This window comes from Chrysemys picta, chromosome 12 (genome assembly GCF_011386835.1).
Source record: "Chrysemys picta bellii isolate R12L10 chromosome 12, ASM1138683v2, whole genome shotgun sequence".
Lineage (NCBI taxonomy): Eukaryota > Metazoa > Chordata > Testudines > Emydidae > Chrysemys > Chrysemys picta.
Window position 1 is genome coordinate 8,873,092 of NC_088802.1, and position 22,843 is coordinate 8,895,934.

The 22,843-nt window shown below is 50.8% G+C and overlaps 1 protein-coding gene across 1 annotated transcript; it reads right to left on the minus strand.

Moving 5' to 3' along the window:
* Positions 1 to 17,002: 17,002 nt before the first annotated feature.
* On the minus strand, positions 17,003 to 21,991 carry LOC135974718 (acetylcholinesterase-like). Its single transcript, XM_065563221.1, has 3 exons — positions 20,475 to 21,991; positions 18,104 to 18,270; positions 17,003 to 17,167 (listed from the first exon to the last, which is right to left on the minus strand). Exons 1-3 carry the CDS (start codon positions 21,974 to 21,976, stop codon positions 17,130 to 17,132), a joined length of 1,707 nt encoding a protein of 568 aa, XP_065419293.1. The 5' UTR covers positions 21,977 to 21,991; the 3' UTR covers positions 17,003 to 17,129.
* Positions 21,992 to 22,843: the final 852 nt, after the last annotated feature.

A 22,843-nucleotide genomic window follows, 5' to 3' on the forward strand; every position in this document is an offset into this window, starting at 1 on the left:
GGATTCCTGGGTTCTCTCCCAAGGACTGGGAGGGGAGTGGTCTCTAGTGGTTAGAGCAGAGGGGGGCTGGGAGTTAGGACTCCTGGGTGTTATCACTTGTCTGGGGATGAGAGGGGGGTCTAAGGGTTAGAGATGTGTGAGCTGGAAGTCAAGCCGCCTGGGTTCTATCTCAGACCTTGGAGGGCATTGAGGTCTAATTGGTTAGACTGGGGAGGCTGGGAGTCAGGACTCCTGGGTTCCATATCTTTGGGTGCAGAGTGTGATCTCTACACTTTGTCATTTGCCTCTTCAAACACCAGAGCAGCATGTCTTTGTTCCCCATTATCTCAACACAACTCCCATTGTGCCCACTCTCTCCTGCTCAGGAGCAGCTAATCAACCTCACACACCAGGGTTCTGTCTCCTGACTGAATATGCTTTAATGCACTGGGGATGGAGGAATTGCTGAGGGAGGGTCAATCCATGGATTCCCAGCTGGTTCATTAGCAGGATCCTCGTGAATGAATCGCAGGCACTAACAGGAACGGGATCCTGTGGTGTGCAGGGAGGGTTCGATTGTAATTGCTCAGCTCTTCATTCACGACCCCCCGGGCTGGGCACGTCTGCTCCTGTGGGACACACAGCGAGTGGGGTTAACAGCAGCGGGGATGAGCTCAGACTAGGCGGGGGTTGGTCTACTTGTAAACAGGAGGGGAGACCTGCAGGGGAAACCAGGTGCTGCACAGGCTCAGTATGGGACGCTCACCCCTTACGGTCAGTGCTAATCTCCATGCACTGGGGGTGCTTTTTTGCAAAGAGCGGCATGGGGGGGGCAGGAGAGGGCTGTCCTCCCACATTTAGTGCCCCCCAGTGCTGTATTCTAGCAGTAGGGAATGCTGTTCTGCTGGAGTTCCCATGTTTCCAGCATCTGTAACCCCAGGGTCCAACATGCAAGGTTCTGTTCTGCCTTCCATAAGAAGCCCCCTGGCACACAGGATTCCCAGTGGCTATTGGCTTCTCCTTGAATCCCTGTCTTACACAGTTACTCAGAAGCTGCATCCCTCCCAAGAGCCAGCTGCATGTCATTCTTTCACTGCTGCCTTTCCCTTCCGTGTCATTACAGGCCACTTACCCTCAGCCCAGAGGGTCCTTCCCTCAATCCCCACCTCCCTACTGGGAATCCCTCTGTCTGAGCTCATTCCTCCTCCCCTGAAATGGGGGCTACATGGGGAGACCTTGGAGAGGAAGCATGGTTGTCATCCTCCTACCCAGCAACAGAAGATGGGGTAGAACCTGGGGCTGCCCCAGAGCAGATGGGATCTGGAGTTCCCAGGATATGCAAGTTCTACCCCAGACAGGAGAATGGAGCATCTCTTGGAGACCAGAAGCTCCCATGGAAATGGGAATGTGAGCTGGGATCTTTTGCTTCTAGAGGGGAGCCATCTCCAATCCAGCCCAAGGGTGGCTGAGAGGGGTGGGGAGAGACGGGGCCTTTCCCCTCTAGGGCTGCCATCCTCTCATCCCGCTGATGCTCACCTGGGGCCTTTGGTTTCTCTGACAGCAGTGATGCCAAGAATTCACAGCACGAGGCAGGTGATGCTTTCTCAGCTTCGGGTGGCTTCAGGCTGAGGCGCTCAAAGTTCTGCTTTGCGGGATCGTAGGTGGGCCACAGCTGCTCACTGCCCTCCCCCACCATGGGTTTCCTGCATGGAAAATGAACATGCCCCACTAAGGTTAGTACTGTGGCTTGGTGGGGACAGGAACCTGCCCCAACTGGTGTCTAACATCCCAGATGCAGGGATGATTATGAGCCAACTTGAAAAGTTTGGCCTCTTTCCAAAATGGCTGCCATCCCATGTTGCTGCAAATGAGAGTGAAGCCAGAGGCTGCCCTCAGTTAAGATGGGTGCTGCCTCCCGGTCTTTTCATATGGGGTGATGCTACAGGTTGCCCTTTATAAACACGGCCACTTTGTTCCATTCTTCTCCATGAGATTAAAGCCACAGGCGGCCCTAAGTAATAATGGCTGCCATTGGCCTGTGACCCTTTATAAAATGAGACTTCCCCAGGGAAGATGGCCACTGTTTTCCATTGTTTGCAATGGGACTGAAGCCAGGCTTCCCTCAGAGAAGATGGGCATCCTTTGTGCTTGCAGACAGGAAAGGGCAGTGTGGGGAGCAGAGCAACATGCGGGGTGAAGGGGGCATGGATAGGGAATGTGGGTGCATAGATAGGAGGATCTGAACTGGAAGGGAGTGTCAAGTTTTGCTCTTACTTAAGATGGTGTCTCTCACTTGTCCTTTCAACTAGGATGCTGCCCTTGCAAAAAATGGCCATCATATCTCACTGTGATCAAGGAGACTGAAGCCACAAGCTGCCCTGAGTCAGCTGCCATTTGCCTATAGCCCTTGCACATGGCAGCCAGGTTGTCCCTAGGCCAGATGGCCACCACCCACCATTGTTCTTAAGGAGGCAGAAGCCACAGGCTGCCCTCAAGGAAGATGGCCTCCCTGAACATGAAGACTGGCAACTAGCAGGGACGTTGCCTGTAGGAAAGATGTTGGAGGCAGCCTGCTGGTAGCTGTAATTTGCAGACCTCCCAGGTGCTCTATGCAGTGCCCAAAGCGGCACAGTCAGGGATTTCCCCATGTTTGATGCTCACAGCCTGTGTCACATTGGTTGTGGGACTGCGGGGATGTGAACAGGGTCTGTGTGAGAACACATGGGGGAGGGGTGAGAGAGTGGCCCTCCTTAGAGTCATAGATTCCAGGACCAGAAGAGACCATTGTGATCATCTAGTATAACCTCCTGTATAACACAAGCCACAGGAGTTCCCAAAATAATTCCTAGATCAGTGGTTCTCAAATTTGTTCCGCCGCTTGTGCAGGGAAAGCCCCTGGCGAGCCGGGCTGGTTTGTTTACCTGCCGCATCCGCAGGTTCGGGTGATTGTGGTTCCCAGTGCCCGCTGTTTGCTGCTCCAGGCCAATGGGAGCTGCTGGAAGTGGCACGGGCCAAGGGACATGTTTTTTCCCCAGATTTATTTATTGAACGCTTCTGCCTTTTCTGCATTACCATTTCCATCTAGTAATGGACCAATTCTATTGTGAGGATTCTTTTTGTTCCTAATATCATCAAAGAACCCCTTATTGTCCTAAATGCTGCTGGCCATAGATTTCGCCATGTGCCTCTTTGCTTCCCTTATCAATTTTCTACAGTTCCTAATGTCTGATTTATACTCATTACTATAAACTTCTCCTTTCTTCCATTTGTGGTATATTATGTTTTTGTTTTTCACAGCTGCCATCCCTTCCCTAATCTGGGAAGAAATTAGCCCACGCTGGGTGATTAGGACCAGAATGGGGAATATTGAAGAGGATTTTTTTGGGGGGTTGCTTGCTTATTTTTGTTGCAAGGGATCATGTCTTTTTATCTATGCTCTACTGTATGCTTAACAGTTACATTGCCACAGTTTTCTTAAGCAGAGACTGCCACAGCTATGCTGACCTAGTCCATAGGAAAGCTGTATTTATGTTGATGGAAAGATGCTTTTGTCAATGTAGCTCCCGTTTTTGGGGAAGGTGATTCTTCCCAACTACTGAAGCAACCCCGTTTGCTGCTGCAGGCTGTACTGACATGATGAGCTGACGTAGCCAGGCCTGTATAGTGTTTGTAGCATAAACATCCCCTGAGTTTGTGTGGCAGGGCTGGGAAAGGGCAGGCAGAGCTTTGAGATCATTCACTACTAGCTGAAAACCTTGTTTCCTTGAATGAGAGTGGGTGTGTTCATAGGACCAGTGACATCCTGATGTGGGAAGAAGGGAATTATCCCTAACCTTTAACCAGGGGGCTCGGATTATATGTCCCTGAAATAAGTTCAGCTCTAGGTCAGGGGCTTCACCCAAATAGATTATCAGTTTTTCAAAGAGACCCCTTCTTTGCCATGGCATTGAGCCGGGTGTTCCTGGATGTTGCGGACACCTGGCCAAAGAGTTACAGTTGCTCCCATGGTCTGGATCGGGGAGACAAGAGGATTGTGGGGGATTTCCTTACCCGCTCCAGGTGTACACTGCAAAGTAATGCATTGCCCTGCGGCTCAGCGCTACCTCAGCCTCTGTGTGGTTGGATCCTACCACGGATGCCAGGGTCCCGAACTCATAGGGCATCTCAGAGCCCTGTGGCACCTCCATCCATTCAGGTGCAGACAAGCCGCTGCTACGGTGGGCGAAGTGGTAGGCGTACACGGGATTTCCAGCCTCTGTCTGAAGGAAATACATTCTGCTGCAGTTATGCCTTTCACCCACCAGGGGCTGCTGTGCCACCAAAACAGAGAGCAGCCAGTCCCGGGCCAGCCCCAGCTGTGGATAGGGAGGAGAAGAGGTTGCCTTCCACACAGTACCATGCTGGTGGGTCCAGGTCGGAAGGCACAGGATATGGGGGGGAGGGGTGGACAGTGAGGGGCACATGAGGCTGCTGGGGGGGGTCACAGAGTGGGGTTCATAAGGGCTAGTGGGGGGACTGATTGGGGGTCTGAAACACATGGGGACATGGGGCAGAGAGGGGCTGAGGGGGAGTGCAGGGCAACCTGGGGACAGGGGCAGGAGGGTGCAGGGACACATGGAGGAAGGGGGTGGTTGAGTGGAAGCACAGGGCCACATGTGGAAGGGGTGGCTGAGTGGAGGTAGAAGAACACACGGGTGTGTGTGTGTGTAGGTCCACATGGGGACAGTGGCAGATGTGCCTGACTGAATGAGAGAGGCTATGGGTCAGCCAGGGTCTGCCTGGGAGAGGCTCCCTAACAATCCCTCCCTGCCCCCCAAAAAACCTGGTCTATACTTCTCCCACCCACACCCAACAACCCTCCAAGTTCACACCCAGTCTCCTTCCCAGCAATTACTTCCCTCTCCCTCTGACCTCCGTGACCCCTGACTCCCCCAAGCCTTTGCACTGCTTCTGAGGGGGCTGAGAAATACATCTCTGTATTGTAGTGTAAATGAATTATTACTCAGAGTTGTGTATTAATATGCCTAGTAAGGAATAGATTTGTCAAAAAACATTTCCTGAATCTCTTTTGTTGTCTGTATTGCTACATACATACCTGCCTTCAGGTATTTTGAAAGAAATTACCAAAATAATTGAAACAGGTGTGATTATATTGTGTTATTTTGCCAAATAAAATTTGCAGAATTTTAAAATATTTTGCACTGAATTATTAGTTTTTTGGTGCAGAATTTTTAATTTTTGGTGCAGAATTCCCCAGGAGTAAAGGGGAGAGCACCCCCCAGTGAGCCTCCCCCCACTCACTGCAGCACAGCGCCCCCAACAGCATGCTAGGGTATTGGGGTTAGCACTGACTTCGAGGGGAGAGCACCTCCTACCGAGCCCTGCTCCCTACCACCTAGTGCCTCCTAGCACCAGGCTGGGACATTTGGGTCAGCATTGACTGCAAAGGGAGAGGACCTCCTATTGAGTGTCCCCATTCCTTCTGAACAGTGCCCTTTAGTGCCCTGCTGGGGCATGGAGAACAGCACCGACTGTCAGGGAACAGCGTCCCTTCATGTAGCATCTGCAGACTTTTGGAGGTTTCCATTTGAAATTCTGCCCATGCTGCAACCTTCTTAGCTTGTGAGAACTGCTCCAGGCGAGATCCTGGTTCTGACATTATGTGGTTGAATTATGATCATTGTTGACAGCTCTGGAAATGTTCGTTCCTCTTGAGGGATGGGTCTGAAATTGCCCTAAGGTCCCTGGGTTCCTTCTCATAGTCACTCGGCACTAGGGTTTTGTTATTTCTAGTTGCCACCGTTGGTCACAGTTGACCTAAGTTGCGTGAGTCACGAAGAAAGCTGAGCACACATTACTTAGTCTTGGCAAAACTCAATGTTTATTTCTTTATAATTTTGAGTGATATTATTCATGTTCATTTTAAGCCCTTTCTTCAATATTTATTCATTTAAACTTTAGGGAAAGGTGGGGATGGGTCAGACAGTTATTTAATGTCAGTTTAGCTCGAAAAAGACTAAGTTCAAGTTTTATAAACTGTTACAACACAAATTGTTAACATCACATCTCAAAAGATACAAAGTAAATAGCTTTAAACAAAACTCTACTATGTTTCCAAGCAGCATTTTCCTTACTTTGCCCATCTGTACATTTCAATTATTACTGATGGAAATATTTTTTGTCACTTTGTGCATGCTCAGTGAAATCGATGTTTAGCAACTTTTATCGATATATTTGAACCCTTCCAAGCCTAATATCACTGCACTACCTTGAGGATAGATATCTGGGGTAACAACAGGGGAGAGAAACTTCTGCTGGGTGGGACTGAGGGGAATCGGCAGTGCTGTGGGATGAAGGGAGCCCAGAGCTGGGATAGCAGCGACATGGGGGGAGGAGGGGGGTCAAGATTGAGGGGAATTGGCAGAGCTGTGGGGAGTGGGGGGAGCTGAGGGCTGTGAGGGGATAGCAGGGGGCTGCGGGTCTGGAGTGAGTAGATATTAGGTGAGTTATTTCCTGGGGCTAATTTACTTTATCCCCATCCCTTTTCCTGAGGAAAGGTTAAAAACACGGGGCATTTTTATTCTTGAGAAGTGAAGACTGAGGGGGAACCCAATAACAGTCTTCCAATATGGTCAGGGCTGTTATAAAGAGGACAGTGACCAATTGTTCTCCATGTCCACTGAAGGTAGGACAAGGAGTAATGGGCTTAATCTGCAGCAAGGGTGTTTAGGTTAGATAATGGGAAAAACTTTCCATCTCTAGGAGTAGTTAAGTTCTGGAATAGGTTTCCAAAGGCCAGCCTGGAGTCCCTGTCTTTGGAAGTTTTTAAAAATAAGTTGGACGAACACCTATCAGGAATGGTCTAGGTTCACTTGGTCCTGCCACAGTGCAGGGGCCTGCACTCGATGACTTCTCAAGGTCCCTTCCAGCCCCACATTTTTATAAGTCTATGATTAACCCATTCTGGATCAGAACCCTTTTAAACACCAATAAGGACCCAGAAAAATCAGTTCTGAAGGTGTGCAAGGGACCAAAAGGATCCACATAAGACAACCAACTTAGAATAACACTATGCCACAGGAAATCTCTTCCAACCCTAACTTCAAGTTCCCGTTCTGGGCAATAAGCACCTTTGTTGATAGACTGGCACAGAACGCTCGGTTCCAAAGAGACACCAGACCAAAATGATACACAAAATACAACAAACTGAGAATAACTCTATGCCATAGAAAACTGCTTCTGAACATGCCGTCAATTGCCTGTCCCTGTGAATAAACAGCTTTATTGATAAAATCGCCAAGGGCGCACTGTTCTGAAGTGGTACAGAGGGCAAAAATGATACACATAACACACTAAGAATGACACTATCCTGCAGAAAATCTCTTCCAATCCCACCCAGAAGTGCCCATTTCCAGCTCTAAACCGCGTTGTGAATAAGCCTTCAGAACCGAGCATTCTGGGTGGTTTTATTAATAAGGCTATTTACGGAGCGGAGCACTTTATTGAAGGTGGGTTCTGCAGAGGTTTTTTGTAGTACGGAGTTGTTCTCAGAAAGGTGTATTATGTCTATCTTTTTAGTCACTAGAGGCTCTTTGGAACCGAGTATCCATGTCGGTATTATCAATAAAGCTATTATAGCCTGGCGTCAGCAAGTGAAGGTGTTTAGAAGAGGTTTTCTGTAGCGTAGCATTGTTCTCAGTTAGTTGTGCTGTGTGTGTTATTCTGGTCTCCTGAGTGGCTTCAGAACCAAGTGCTCTGCGTCTTTTTGGTGTTAAAATGGTTCTGTCCCAGAACGGGTCAAGGACAGCAAGTTATACGTCTGTTCTCTTTAGTAAACTATTGTTCTTGAGTGTCCCTATCAGTAGGTGCTGGGTTTTGCACCAATTTTATTGGTTAAAATGCCACTCTGGCTCATTCCGACTTTTCCACGGTCAACAAGGAAAGCGCCAGCAGCTTGTTTGGATCAACAGGAGAACAAACACGATGGGGATAAATGAAATTAGCCACAGGGAAAATGCCAGCAGACATCTACTCATTCCTGAACTGGAGCCCACTGCTATCCCAATGCTAAGATACCCCAACTGCCCACAGCTCTATTGATGATGTTCAATCCCCACCCACAGCCCCCTGCTATCCCTGACCTGGGCTCTTCTCCCACAGCTCTGCTAGTGCCCCTCAGTCATGACCTCCAGCCCTCTGCTATACTAGCCCTGTGCTCCCCCCTTTAGCAACTCTGCTGGTGCCCCTAAATCCCACCCTGCATCACCCCCCTCCCTGCTGCTACTCCAGATATCTATGCTAAATCTCTTGTAGTGTTATTAGGCTTTCAAGGATTAGAATATATTGGCAAATATTGCTAAACATTGGTTTCACTGTGCATGCACAACTGGATGAAAACATATTTCCATCAATAATAATTGAGATTTACAGATAGGTGAAGTAAGGAATATGCTGTTTACTTTGTATCTTTTGAGTTTTATTAGATTCTGAAATGTTACATTTTTGTATCTCACCTGTCATTAAATAACTGTCTGCCCCCCAAGCCCCATAATTTCACAGAACGGTGAAAATTTAAATTTATAAAAATTGAAAAACAATCTTAAAAATGAACATTGATATTACCCACCTGAAATTATAGAGCAACAAACATTGAGTTCTGCCAAGCCTAAGTAATATTTACTCAGTGTTCTGATGTAACTCTCCCAACTTAGGTCAATTGCGACCAATGTTGGCAACTAGAAATAACAAAACCTCTCTTGGCAAGTGAGTATGAGAAGAAACCCAGGGCCCTTAGGGCAATTTCAAATCCATCCCCCGAGAGGAATGAACATTACCCGAGCTGTCAATAATGATCTTGACCCAACCACATGTTCTCAGAGCCGGGATCTCTCACAAGCACAGCTGGTTCTGGCAAGGGCAGGATGTCTAAACGAGACCTCAGAAGGTCAGCAGGTGCTACCGGGGGCAAGGTAGGGGGGAAGTCTCACCTGACAGTCAGTGCTTATTCTGATACCCCAATGATGAATAAAGGGGCTCTGTGGTACAGGCAGCAGGGTGGGAATCTCAGTAGGGGGCAGTCTTCCCTGGCAGTGAGTCCTGGTTCGAAAGCCCTAGTGTGGTGCTAGGGATTGTTGTGCTGCAGGGAGTGGGGTGGGAGCTCACTAGGGGGTGCTCCCCTTGCAGTCATTGCAGACCCCAATGCCCCACTCTGTCATTGTACATCCCCTGGCACTTTCTCTCCTCAGTGAGGTATGAACCCTGTTTTCCTGGCAAAATATCACCTTCAGCAAGTCTATTCTTCCCCCTCCTCTAAAATCCACTGGTGCTTTGTTTGGACACAGGATCCTTCTGCAATGAAAGTTTTTGAGACATTGGGATGAACCAGTATGGGTGCTGTAGGAAGGGTAAGTTTCAGCTGATTGAATGCATGCTGGGCCTCAGGAGACCAATGGAACTGGGCATTTTTCTGGAGGAGAGTGGTCAATTTCAATTTGTTTTGAAAAGTTCAGGATAAATCATTGATAAAAGTTGGCAAATACCAGGAAGTGTTGCAGGTCGCATACTCTCTGGGGGGGGGGGGAGGAGGGGGGAAGGGTGGAGGGGCCGTGGCGGGTCAGCCAATCTTGGAAAGCTTGGGTCCATATGGATCCTTTCTGCAGATAAGATGAAGCTCAAGAACTCTGGGGAGGCCTGATTAAAAGCACACTTGCTAGCTTGGTGTAAAGGCCATGTTACCATAAGTCATTGGTCCCCAATGCGGTGCCCGCGGGCGCCATGGCACCTGCTGGGGCATCTATGTGCACCCACCTACTGACAAGGGAGCGCCCCGCCGCTGAGGAGCCCAGCCACCGGACAAGCAGCCGCCGAAATGCCGCTGAGAAGCGGCACCGCCAAGAAGCATCGCCACCGAAATGCCGCTGCTTCTCAGCGGCATTTTGGCAGCGACGCTTCTTGGCATTGCTGCTTCTCGGTGGCATTTCGGCGGCTAGTCGTCTGGTGCCCACCACACTGAAAGGTTGGGGACCACTGCCGTAAGTATTCCAGGACCATTCGGACATGAGCAGGGTAGTCGGAGAAAATCAATATGTTGTCTAGGTAGACTACTACATACTGGTCCAATATCTCTCAGGACATATTGTTTATGAAGTGTTGGAAAGTGGCCGGGGCATTGGTCAACCCAAAAGGCATTACGAGATATTCATAGTGTCCATAGAATATTTGGAAGGCAATCTTCCCACTTGTACCCTTCCCTGATTTGCACAAGGTTTTATGCCTGCCAGAGGGCCAACTAATTGAAAATACAGACATCCCCCATGTGATCCAGCAACTCAGGAATTGGGGTAGTGGGTAACAATTCTTGATAGTTCTCTGATTCAATGCATGGTAATCAATGCTGAGTTTGGGACTGCCTTCTTTTTTCTTGCCAAAAAGTCTTGTTGTGCCAGCTGGTGAGATTGACTTGTGGATGAACCCTTGGGCCACGTTCTACTGCAGGTACTTCTGGAGTGCTGTGAGCTCGTATTCTGACATGGCATATGTTCTTCTAAAGTGTATTTTTCCTCCCAGATGCAGTTCTTTTGGGCACTCATAGTCCTGGTGTGGAGATGGAGTTTCCACATTCTTTTTTCCAAAAAGACCAGTGTAGTCTTGGCATTTGCAGGGGAATCATAGAATATCAGGGTTGGAAGGGATCTCAGGAGGTCATCTAGTCCAACCCCCTGCTCAAATCAGGACTAATCCCCAGACAGATTTTTGCCGCAGATCCCTAAATGGCCCCTTCAGGGATTGAACTCACAACCTTGGGTTTAGTATGTCAATGCTCAAGCCACTGAGCTATCCCTCCCCCGAAGTTCAGATGTAGTTTCATCAGAAGGTTTTGCCTGGATAGCTGCTCCCATCTGATGTTTTTTACGTCCAGATGCTGGCACACTAGCCCTGGGTTACCAACTGTTCTGATGAGAAGCAGGCTTCCTGTGCTTGCCACCAAATGAACAGATTGTGGAGGACCAGCTATGAGATGCCGAGGATGAGGGGAAAGTGTGGTGAATGGATCACACCTAATTGTAACATTTCTGTGTGCCCGTGAATCATGGCCTCCAGGGGAGCTTTTTCTTCCGTTCCTGGACCAGAAGACAAGGGGGAACATTCAATAGTCTCTATATGGTCAGGAGTGGCCTTGGGTTGCAGGGGAATCTGCAGAATCTGGGCTGCCTCTGCATTGATGAAGCTGTTTGCTGTCCTCGAGACAGTGAGGGCTGATAAGGTGGGATTTTGCAGGGACACCCCGGCTATGTGAAACTGGATGTTCACCTGCAAGTGGGGATCTCTCGAGCGGGGCTCTGGATGAGTTCCAGTCAAGATCAAAGTGTGGGGGAGTTCTTTTCCTTAGAGCCCAGAGCTGGGATTGCAGAATGTGTGAGTAAGGATTGAGGGCTGCTGTGGGCAGCCCAGGGCTGTCAGGGGATAGCCGGGAGCTGTGGCTCAGGAGTGAGTAGGTGTTAGGTGAGGTTTTTCTGAGGCGAATTTGATTTATTTCCATCCTGTTTGTTTTCCTGTTGGTCCAAATAAGCTACTGGCTCTTTCTCTGTATGATCACCCTCTGGGAAGTTCCTGCCTACTGGGTTCCCAGGCCTCAGAACTGGATCTGACACTTCCGGGTGCTATTTACACCGGGAAGCTGTTGTCTCTTTGTGCTGGGGAATTGTGTCTCCCTAGCTCAGCGTCGGCTAGTGACCTGGAGAAGCCCAGCATGGCCTGGGCTCTGCTCCTCACAGCCGCTGGCCTGCTGTGCTTCGTACTGGGGGGAAAAGTCTTGGGGAGGGGTGGCACCACTCAGCCCATACAGAGTCTCGGGGACAGCTTTGGCTGGCTCGGCCCCTGGGGCTGGGAGGGGGATTCTGCTGCAGCAAGTACCACACAGGGCTGAGCTGGCTGCAGGAGGCACAAAGGAGGGGGCTGTGCGCAGATGGGCACCACCTCTCTCCCTCCCCGCATATCTCTATCTCCCCCCATCTCGTCCATCTCTCTGATTCCCCTTTCATGTGCATTTGGACCCTATGGCAGAGGGCTGGCAGTGCAGGGAATGCACCATCACAATCCCCCAGGTTGGCTCTGTGCCAAAGGGGGAAACCTGCACAGCCAAGGAGGGCCAGATCTGCACCATCATCACAGTCATTCAGTGTGAGTCTGAGACACCCCCATCCTTCCACCCTATGGGCCTTCATTTACACACAAACTCCCATGGTCATCACATCAGCAGGGAGAGAACCCAGGACCTTTGGCACCACAGCAGAGAGCTGTCACTTGGACTGAAGAGATAGCTCTGTTAGCTGGCAGCTGTGGTAGGCCTGTTATCTGATAGGGGACCACTGCTAGAGGACGTGTGTGTGTGTGTGTGTGTGTGTGCGCGCGCGCAATGCCCATTCCAGTCGCTAGCAGGGGAATTACACTGAACTCATGCATCAGTCCCCATTCCAGCCCTGCACTATCACACCGTGTTTCGGTTGGATGGTAGGAGGATGCCTCTGCCCCGATGTGACGTTGGCCAGGATATAATCTGGACTGGTGAATAGCTGTGTACGGTGGTTTTTGCACTGCTTTGCTGTGTAAGCTTCCACTCCTGGTCTGCTCACACACAGCCTCCAGCATGTAAATTAAACCTAGTTTTAGCATGTGAGTGGTATGGCCAGCCACTCATGAATTACACTGCAGAACAACACCTGCAAATTCCCTGTCCTAGACTTTCTCCCAGGAATGTACATCTTGTACGGTCCTGTCCTCTCCTGGAAAATACAAGCTCCTATAAAGTCTGTCATTTTATGAAAAGAGAATGATGTGCACAAATCCTGTTATCTCAAATGGAATTTCCCAAACTCTTCAATCCAAACATTCTGCTTTCGATAAAACAGTAAAATAAGTTTATTAACTACAGAAAGATCAATTTTCAGTGACCCAAGAAAATAAGAAAATAAAAGCAAAACACAACTAATGCCCTACTTAACAAGCTAAGTGAATTCAAAGCTCAAAGCTCGCTCACCAGTCTTCCTGGCTGAATCTCTTTCAGTCAGGATCTCTGCCCCAGTCTAGTGCTGCTTCCTTTGTTCTCCAGGTGTTGATGCCAAGGATAGAGAGAAAGGGAGTGATGACTTTGGACAGTTCCTCTCCTTTCTTATAGTTCCTTCTCTTCTTTGTGAGTCAACTCCAGCTAAGGGTCAGGAGGCAGGAAGTCTGTGTGGATGGGAACCCCCAACCTGTTTCTTTCTCAAGATGTAGATTTTTCGCCAACACCCTCTTTCCAGCCAAAGAATGGCAATTTTATGACTGCTCTCTAGATTTAGAATATGTTTTAGTAACATCATACGGTAGGATCTTATAACATTACATACAGTGTTGCCACATATTTTACCAGGACAACAATGATAAGAAAATTATGAGTTTTTAAATGACACCTCATAAGAACATAAGAACAGCCATAGTGGATCAGACCAAAGGTCCATCTAGCCCAGTATCCTGTCTTCCGACTGTGGCCAATGCCAGATGCCCCAGAGGGAATGAACAGAACAGGGAATCATCAAGTGATCCATCCCCTGTCACCCATTCCCAGCTTCTGGCAAACAGAGGCTAGGGAGACCATCCCTGCCCATCCTGGCTAATAGCCACTGATGGACCTGTCCTCCATGAACTTATCTAGTTCTTTTTTGAACCCTGTTATAGTCACAAGGCATACTTTGTACACGATTTATCATAGTCCTATGAAAGGGGTAAACATAAGAGTACGTAGTGTCACAGCGGGGTCCCAGGGTGGCAGGTGCCCTGGGTGTCTCATCCAGATTATTTTAGAACAGGTGATGCTGTGTAGATGAATATTGGTGGATGGATTAAGGTTAGGGTTGAGGTTAGAGGTGGAGCTGGTGGCAAGGCAAGTAGCCGGTTCAGGGCTGGGCCGTCTAGGAGATATTGTCAATGCCTGGGACTGAATTTGTCCGTGCCACCTCTGCAACTGGCTGTGTGCACTACAGCCACCTGTGCTGCACATTTCAGGGAGTGATGGAGTCTTACATGATGATGCAAAGTTATGGCTCCAACACTGTCTATAACCCCAATTACTGCAGGAACAAGAATTTCTGCAACAAAATGCCTTTTTCGCACAGGAGCCCCCAATGCCTCAGCTCACGTCCCAGCACTGACACATTAACCCTATGCCCATAGCCATAACCCTAATACTGATACCTTAACCCTATGCCCATAGCCCTAACCCTAATACTGACATCTTAACCCTATGCCTATAGCCCTAACCCCAACACTAACATTGTAACCTTATGTCCATACCCCTAACCCTAGCACTCACCTTAACCCTATGCCCATAACCCTAACCCTAATTCTGGCACCTTAACCCTATCCCCATAGCCCTGATACTGAAACTGTAACACTGCCCCGGTAGCTTTAACAGTTATACTCCATCCATACCCCTTACAATACAAACCTATCCTTAACCCACCCCACGGCTAGTGCCCGAATCCTATCGCTTGATCCTGTCCCTCAACCCTTATACTAACACCTTAAGTCTCACCCTAGTATGCGCCTCTTATACAATAACCTATGACCCTATTACCTTACCCAACGTCCCAGCCCTCTCCCTCTGGGTGTGAGGCTGGGAACAGACATGCTGGGGTTATGCAGCAGGAATATGCTGCTGAGAGAAGAGCTGAGAACAGGAACACTTGATGCACAGTCTGAGAAATGGGGGGCTGGAAGGAGCCCCCCAAAGTCATCCACTCCAGCAGCTCCCTGCACTGAGGCAGGGCCTAGTAAACCTAGACCTCCCAGCCAAGGGTTTGTCCAACCTAGCCTTAAGCACCCACATAGCCCAGCCTCTCCAGTGCTGGGAAGAGGGACGGGAACGACGGTGGCATGGAGGGAGGGAGCAGCTCACATATTTTGTCACTGGCTGTGTTCATCTCCCTGGGGTGAGGACATCTCACTGAGATGCTAATGCCAGCGCACACCTGTCTGAGCCTGCTACACTTTCCACATCCTCCCGTGCTGAGGAGTTGTGCCTAGCAGAGACGTGGCTGCTGGTTAATTTCATACAGTGGGATAGCGGAGCTCTGTAGTGGCCCTGGAGAGGGTAGAGAATTGGACTCAGTGGCCCTGTGATCTGTCCTTTCCTTGGCCATGCTTCTGCTGGCTGATGCTGGGTCAATCATGTCCCCTTTCTGTGCGACAATGGGGCAGGACGAGCACACCGCCTGGGAGAAGGAAAGCTCGAATTTCAAAAAAGAAGGTCAGGCCGGGTGGCTAGTTTGCAATAGTTATGTCAATCCCACATGCTCTAGGGGTCTGCACCACCAGCTCCAGCTTCCAGGACAATGATTAGGTGGTGGGATATGGCCCTTTCCCCCTAGGGGCGGCTGGTCCTGACTCAGCCCCAGAATGAGTCGGGGACTGGCTGGCTCAGGGCAAGGGGAAAGAGATATGGGACCTTTACCCTGTGGGGGGCTCTGGTTCCAGATTTTGTCATTCCCATCAGTGCGCAGTGAGTTGTGGAGGCTCAGCCTGTTGCCCCAGAATTTGACATTCCTGCGTGTACCCCAGAATTTTATAGTACTGCAGTCAGCCCCTCTTGTGTGTTCAACCACTGCCAGCTGAAAATGAAACATCCCATAGCTAGGAAAATCTTAGGCCTTTGTGAGGCAAGGCTAAAGAACTGCATGCTTGCAGTTTGCTAATCCGAACGGGAGGATGGGACAGAAATTTAACGGATTATAAGTATGGAAGAGAGTGAGTGAAGAATTCCTTGGCTGTAAGTGCCCTGGCATATGGTTGTTAGGACTAGAAATACTAGAAATGTTTTGAGATAACGAGTAGTTTGTTGAAATGAGAATTGGTGATGTAGTAGAGGTTACTATGCTGACCCTCTAGGGGTCACTGGCTCCGTGCTTTCTTTAAAGTTAGCTACAAAAGATTAGACAAAAGGATTTGCTTTGGAGCAGTCTGAGGAAGTTTTCTCTGGGCAAGGACCTGATGTCTAAGCTAAGCTCTCCAGCAGTAAGAAGGAAGAGAGCGCCTGCCGGAAGCCTGGCTGCTGATTCCACCAAATCATTTCATCACGCTAGGTAAATATAAATGTTTTGAAATGCTCTAAACCTTTTGGGGTGTGTGTGTGTGTGTGTGTGTGTGCGCACACTCCTGCTTGTGTCAATTACCCCTAGATGAGCTGTGCTCCCACTGATTTATTCCTGAAACCACCTGGAAAGAAACAGGTAAGTTACCACGGCTTTGGGTTCTGAGAAACAGAGCGTAACAAGCCCAGCCCCCCAGGTGGGCAGGTGCCCCATCCCAAACTTCGCCAGTCCTAGAGCAGGTGGGCTGAGAGCTGATTGGACCACATATTCCCGGCTCCACAGAAGGGATCTGTGCAGGGATGTGGGTTGTGGGGACGGGGCACTGTGTGCGTGTGGGGAGCTCTCCCTGTGCCTCCTCTCCTCCCCATCTGGGGGGGCAATTGTCATCTGCGCTGCCAGCTAGCTGGTTATAAATCTGTCTCTGTTGCCTGTATCCTATAATTGCCAATTTCCCGACACTTCCTGGTACATATGGCTCTTCCTCACTGACCACTCGCTACGGGGGGCAGGCGGTGGAGTGGATTAGAGCAGGGGGCTTGGAGCCAGGACTCCTGGGTTGTAGCCCAGCTCGGAGAGGGGAGTGGGGTCTAGTGCGTTAGAGGGGGGCGGTCGGGCAGTCTGGACTCCTGGGTTCTCATTTGGGCTCTGGATACACCGTGTGATCTGTAGGCTTTGTCATCTGCCTCTTCAAACCCCAGAGCATCATTTACCTCCCCGTATAACATTTGTTCTCCGTTATCTCACCACTTAACTTCCACACACACCCAAGACACTCACACACACTCTCTCTGTCCCCCCTACTCAGGAGCAGCTAATCAACCTCACAGACCAGGATATTTTCTACACACTAAATATGCTTTAATGCACTGGAGGTGGAGGAGTTGCAGAGGGAGGGCCAATCCGTGGGTTCCCAGGAGGTTTATTAGCAGGATCCTTGTTACTGAATGAGCAGGCGCTATCGGGCACTGGATGCTCTTGGCTGCAGGGAGGGTTTCTTCAGGGGATTGTAATTGCTCAGCTCTTCATTCACAGCCCCCCGGGCTGGTCACGTCCGGACTCTGCTTCTGCGGAACACACAGCAAGTGAGGTTAAGAGCAGCGGGGATGAGCTCAGACTATGCAGTGACTGGTCTAGTTGCAAATGGGAAGGGAGACTTGCAGGGGAAACCAGGCGCTGCACAGCTTCAGTGTGGGGTGCTCTCCCCTTATGGTCAGTGCTAATCCCTGTGCACAGGGGGCGCTTTGCTGCAAAGAGCAGCATGGGGGGCTCAGCAGGAGACTATCCCCGCAGTCAGTGCTTTCCCCCTCCCCCGACAGTGCTATATTCTAGCAGTTGGGGATGCTGTGCTGGTGGAGTTCCCGTGTTTCGTAGCATCTGTGACTGCCGGTGTCCAACGTGCAAGGCTCTGTTCTGCGACCCATAAGAGGTCCCCTGGCACATAGGATTAGCAGTGGCTACTGGATTCTCCTTCGCTCCCTGTGCTACACAGTGACACAGAGGCTGCGCCCCTCCACAGAGCCAGTTGTGTTTCTTTCTTTCATTGCCTCTTTTCTCTTCAGTGACATTACAGGCCACCTGCCCCCAGTTCCCTCTGTCACTGGATCCATTCCTCCATTCCCACTCACCCTGCTGGGAATCCCTCTCTGAGCTCAAGCCCCCTTGGCTGGAATGGGGGCACTTGGGGTTGGGCGGGTACAGGAAACACGGGCGTCATCATCCTACCCAGTGAAGATGGGTCAGAACCTGTGGCTCCCTGCAGCAGATGGGTTGTGGAGTCCTCAGGGGATGTGAGATCCCCCCCAGGCAGGAGAATGGGGAACCTCTAGGAGGCCAGGAGATCCCATGGAAATGGGAATGTGATCTGGGGTCCTTCCCCTTTGTGGGGCGCCAGCTCCAATCCAACCCCAGGAGTGAGGGGGGGAGTAGCTGGCTCAGAGGGAGGGGGAACACCAGACCGTTCCTCTCTAGGGATGCTGTCCGCTCACCCTGCTGATGCTCACCTGTGGGGCTCAGCTTCTTTGCGAGCAGCGATGCTAGGAGGCTGCAGCGTTGCCTGAGGGGCATCTCCTTAATCTGGGCCGAATTTATTTTGACGTGGAAGACGTTTTGCTTTTTGGGGTCATAGTGGGTCCACTTCCTTCCCTTGCCCTCATCCCCTGTAAGCATCCTGAGGAGAAATTAAACACACCACATAGAGGTTAGTACCTGGGCTTGGAAAGGCTGAGAACTTGCTCCTGCCAAAGTGTGACATCCTGGAGGCAGGGGTCATTAGGAGCCAATTTGCAAAGTTTGGCTCCTTTCCAAAATGGCTGCCATCCCCTGTTGCTTCCAAAAAGTATGAAGACACAGGCTGCCCTAAGTTAAGATGGCTGCTTCCGCCTGTTCTCCACATATGGGGTGATGCTACAGGTTTCCCTTTATAAAAATGGCTGCTATTTCCCATTGATCTTGATGACATTGAAGCCACAGGCTGCCATGAGTCATGATGGCTACCATTGGCCTACGGCCCTTTCCAAAGAGAGACAGTCCCTAGGAAAGATGTCCACCGCTTCCCATTGTTTGGACAGGGACTGAAGCCACATTTCCCTCAGGGAATATGGACTTCCTTTGTGCTCAGAGACATTGGAAGGGGCAGAGTGGGGAACTGAACAATATCTGTGTGTCGGGGGTGGGGGGGACAGGGAAGGCCACTGACGTGTGAGGGATTATGGGGGCACCAATAGGAGGCTATAAACAGAAAGGTTGTCTGAAGCCACCATTTGCCTTCATTTGAGATGGCCTCACTCACTTGTACTAACTTTAGTAGCTTCTATGTAAAATATGGAATAGAAAAAGTGTTATCATCCCCATGCAATGAAACTATAGTATCTGGTTTTTCCCCAAATACAGAGCAGAATTATTTATTGAACAATTCTGCCTTTTCTGCCTTACGATTGATAATTCTGCCATTTCCAGCTAGTAATGGACCAATCTCATAGTCAGAATTCTAGTTTCCTAATATATTCAAAGAACTCCTTATTGTCCTTAACTCTGCTGGCCATAGATTTCTCTGTGTGTCTCTTTGCTTCTCTTCTCAATTTTCTACAATTCCTAATGTCTGATTTATATTCATTACTATCAGCTTCCCCTTTCTTCTATGTGTTGGATATTATCTTTTTAATTTTCACAGCTGTCTCCTTCACTTCCCTAATTTGGGAATGAACGGATCCAAACTGGGTGGTTAAGATGGAAACGGGGAATGTTTGAATTTTAAAGATTTCTTTTGGAGTCTTGCTTGCTTGTTTTGGGTGGAAGGGAGTATCGATTGGTAGCTAAGGCCAGGTGTAGGCTTAAATGTTAAATTGCCACAGTTATCTCAGTTAGAGATGTGGAAAAAGCCACACACCTGACTGCCACAGCTGTGTGACCTAGCCCCTAGGGTAGCTGTAGTTATGTGAATGGAAAGGCGTTATTGTTAATTTTGCTTCTGATTTTTGGGCAGGTGATGTTCCCCCACTGATGGAGGAACCCCTTTTGTTGCTGCCAGGGCCGGCTCTAGGATTTTTGCCGCCCCAAGCAAAAACAATTTTGGCTGCCCCCCCCACGTTTTTTTCTTACCCCACCCCCGGCCCCGCCTCAACTCCGCCCCTTCCCCAAATCCCCAGCCCTGCCTCCTCCCCCCAGGCTCTCAAGCCTGGGAGGGAGGGGGAGCAGCGGCGTGCAAATCAGCTGTTTCGCGTGCTGTGGCCCCTCGTGATCTCCCCCTCCCTTCCAGGTTTGAGAGCCTGGGAGGGAGGGCGAGCAGCGGCGCATGAATCATTGAGGTGAGCTATGGCGGCCGGGGCACATTTTTAGGGGCAGCAGGGGCGGCATTCTGGCGCCGGCCATGTCGCCCCTAAAAATGTGCCGCCCCAAGCACCAGCTTGTTTTGCTGGTACCTAGAGCGGGCCCTGGTTGCTGCAGGCTGTATTGACATGATGAGCTGACGTAGCCAGGGCTGTATAGTGTTTGGAGCATGGACACATCCTCTCAGCTTGTATGGCCAGGCTGGGAATGGGCAGGCAGAGCTTTGAGATCATTGGCTACTAGCTAAAAGCCATGTTTCCTTGAATGAGGATGTGTGTATTTGTGGGATCACCGATATCCTGGTGAGGGAAGAAGGAAATTATCACTAACTTGGACTCAGGGAGCTAAGATTTTACCTCCCTGAAGTAAGATCAGCTCCAGGTCATGAGCTTCAACCAGTTAGATTAACTATTTTCCAAAGAGACCTATGCTTTGCCATGGCATTGAGACGGGTCTTCCTGGATGTTGTGTTCCCCTGGCCAAAGAGTGACAGCTGCTCTCATGGTCTGGCTCAGGGGATCAGAGGATAGTGGGGGATTCCCTTACCCGGTCCTGGCAAACTCCGCAGTCCACTGCATCACCGTGCGGCTCAGCACTTCCTCAGCCTCTGTGTGCGTGGAGTTGGCTCCTGCCAGGGACCACAGAGTTCCGAACTGATAGGGGAGCTCAGAGCCATGTGGCACCCCTGTCCATTCTGCTGTAGACAATCCACTGGGGCGCTGGTTGAAGCTGTAGGCAAACACGGGATTGCCGGCCTCTGCTTCTCGCCTAGCCAGCTCGGCTACTGGGCACACAATGGCGTAGTCACCAGCAATTTGTTCCATGGCCCATCGATACTGTGCCTTTCCTTGCTTCTCCCCCTCCTGGCTGTACCACCAAGCCACAGCCTGGACGGCTTCTTCTGGTGCCCCTGGCACGATGAGCTTCAACACCTGCAGTAGCTCCTCCATACCGACATTGCTGGCGTTCTGCAGGTGTAAGGTGGGGGCACCAAAGAGTAGTAGGTAGGAGCCTTCGTTGGCAGTGAAACCAGCTGCGATGGGTATAGGCTGGCTCTGCTTAGCCTGCAGGAGTCTTGATGGTGAATCAGGAAGGAAATCCCCATCTGTTGTTGGAACAAAGGGAAACCCCAGCAGATCCCTGTGGTGCAAGACGGAGAACTCGTGTTTGGGGAACTCCCCAGGTTCCTTCCCCTGCAGGCAGCCCACCAGGGCCGTGTCATCGCTATCGGTGCATCCCAGCAACTGGCCCAGCCTGTGGCCTCTCTCCTTGGCCTCCTCAAGCGAAATCCAAGCCCAGGGTGCTGTCGGGGATCCACTCTGCAGCATGGCGCGGGTGAAGAGGGGCCGGCTCCCCGGGGAGAGGAGGTGGAAGCCGACTGATGCAGCCCCAGAGCCATGGCCCGAAAGCATCACGTGGGCTGGCTCCCCTCCAAAGGCGGCTGCATTATCCCGCAGCCAGTGCAGTGCCAGGCGCTGGTCCCACAAGCCGGCGTTCCCCGGGGCGGCCGGGGGCAGAGACAGGAAGCCCAGCGCCCCCAGCCGGTAGTTCATGGAGGCCACGATCACGTTCTCAGTGGCGGCTAAGAAGCGCCCGTCATAAATCTTGAGGGAGGCTGCACCTGAGAAGAACCCACCACTGTGGATCCAGATGAGGATGGGGGCCGGTGCAGGGGGCCGGGGATGGGGCACCCAGATATTGAGGAAGAGGCAGTCCTCAGACTGCGGCCTTGTGGGTGTGAATAATTCGTCCTCAGGGTAAGTAGGAATTGGATGCTGGTGGCAGACATTGCCGAAGCTGGTGGTCTCCAGGATTTGGCTCCAGGGCTGGTGGGGAAGCGGTTTCTGGAAGCGCAAGGTCCCCACGGGGGGCTCGGCGTAGGGGATGCCCAGGAAGGCCGTCACTGTGCTGGAGCCGGCCTGGAGGCGCTTGCCCCGGATGGGGCCACTGGTGGTGAGCACCACGGTGCCATCGTCATCGGAGCCAGAGTTGAAGCCCGGCAGGGAGAGGAGGAGCAGGCAGGGGAGCGCAGGGAGGAGTCCCAGCATTGCAGCAGCTGGAAGGGAAACCACCCCCCGGAGGGAGTTATAAGAAACGGGATCTGGGGTTTTTCCCTTCTAGAGGGCACTGGCTCCCTTCCAGTCCCAGCCACCTAAATCCAGACAGCAGGAGGTAGCTCCCTACATCAGCCTAGATCCCCGTTAAGAAATACAACCCCCTGGTCTTTTCTGTTCATGCTCCAGCTCCCTGCTGAGCTCCCTGATCAGCATCAACCATAAGAACATAAGAACGGCCACACTAGGTCAGACCAAAGGTCCATCTGGCCCAGTGTCCTGTCTTCCCACAGTGGCCAATGCCCGGTGCCCCAGAGGGAATGAACAGAACAGGTGATTATCAAGTGATCTATCCCCTGTTGCCCACTCCCAGATTCTAGCAAACAGAGGCTAGGGACACCATCCCTTCCCATCCTGGCTAATAGTCATTGGTGGATCTGTCTTCCATGAACTTATCTAGTTCTTTTTTGAAAACTGTTATAGTCTTGGCGTTCACAACGTCCTCTGGCAAAGAGTTCCACCAGCTGACCCTATCTCTAAGAGGGCAGTGGGGTCTAGTGGACTAGAGTGGGGGAGGAGAGGGGGCTGGGAGTCTGTACTCCTGGTTTCCCTCCCCAGCTCTAAGAGTGGGGTCTGTGGAAATTGTAGTAGATGGGTAATGATTTAGATTGATCCCAATTCCCGCTGTTCTTCCACTTCATTCACTCTCTGGACCCCTCTGTCCCTAGCTCTGAGGCAGTGGGGTCCTGGGTGGCACAGACTCACCTGCCCTACTCCTGGGCACACTCACAGTCGTGTCTCTCGGTTCAGCACGAAGGTGAACGGGAGATGCTGGAGCAAATGGGAAGCCTCCAATGCTTA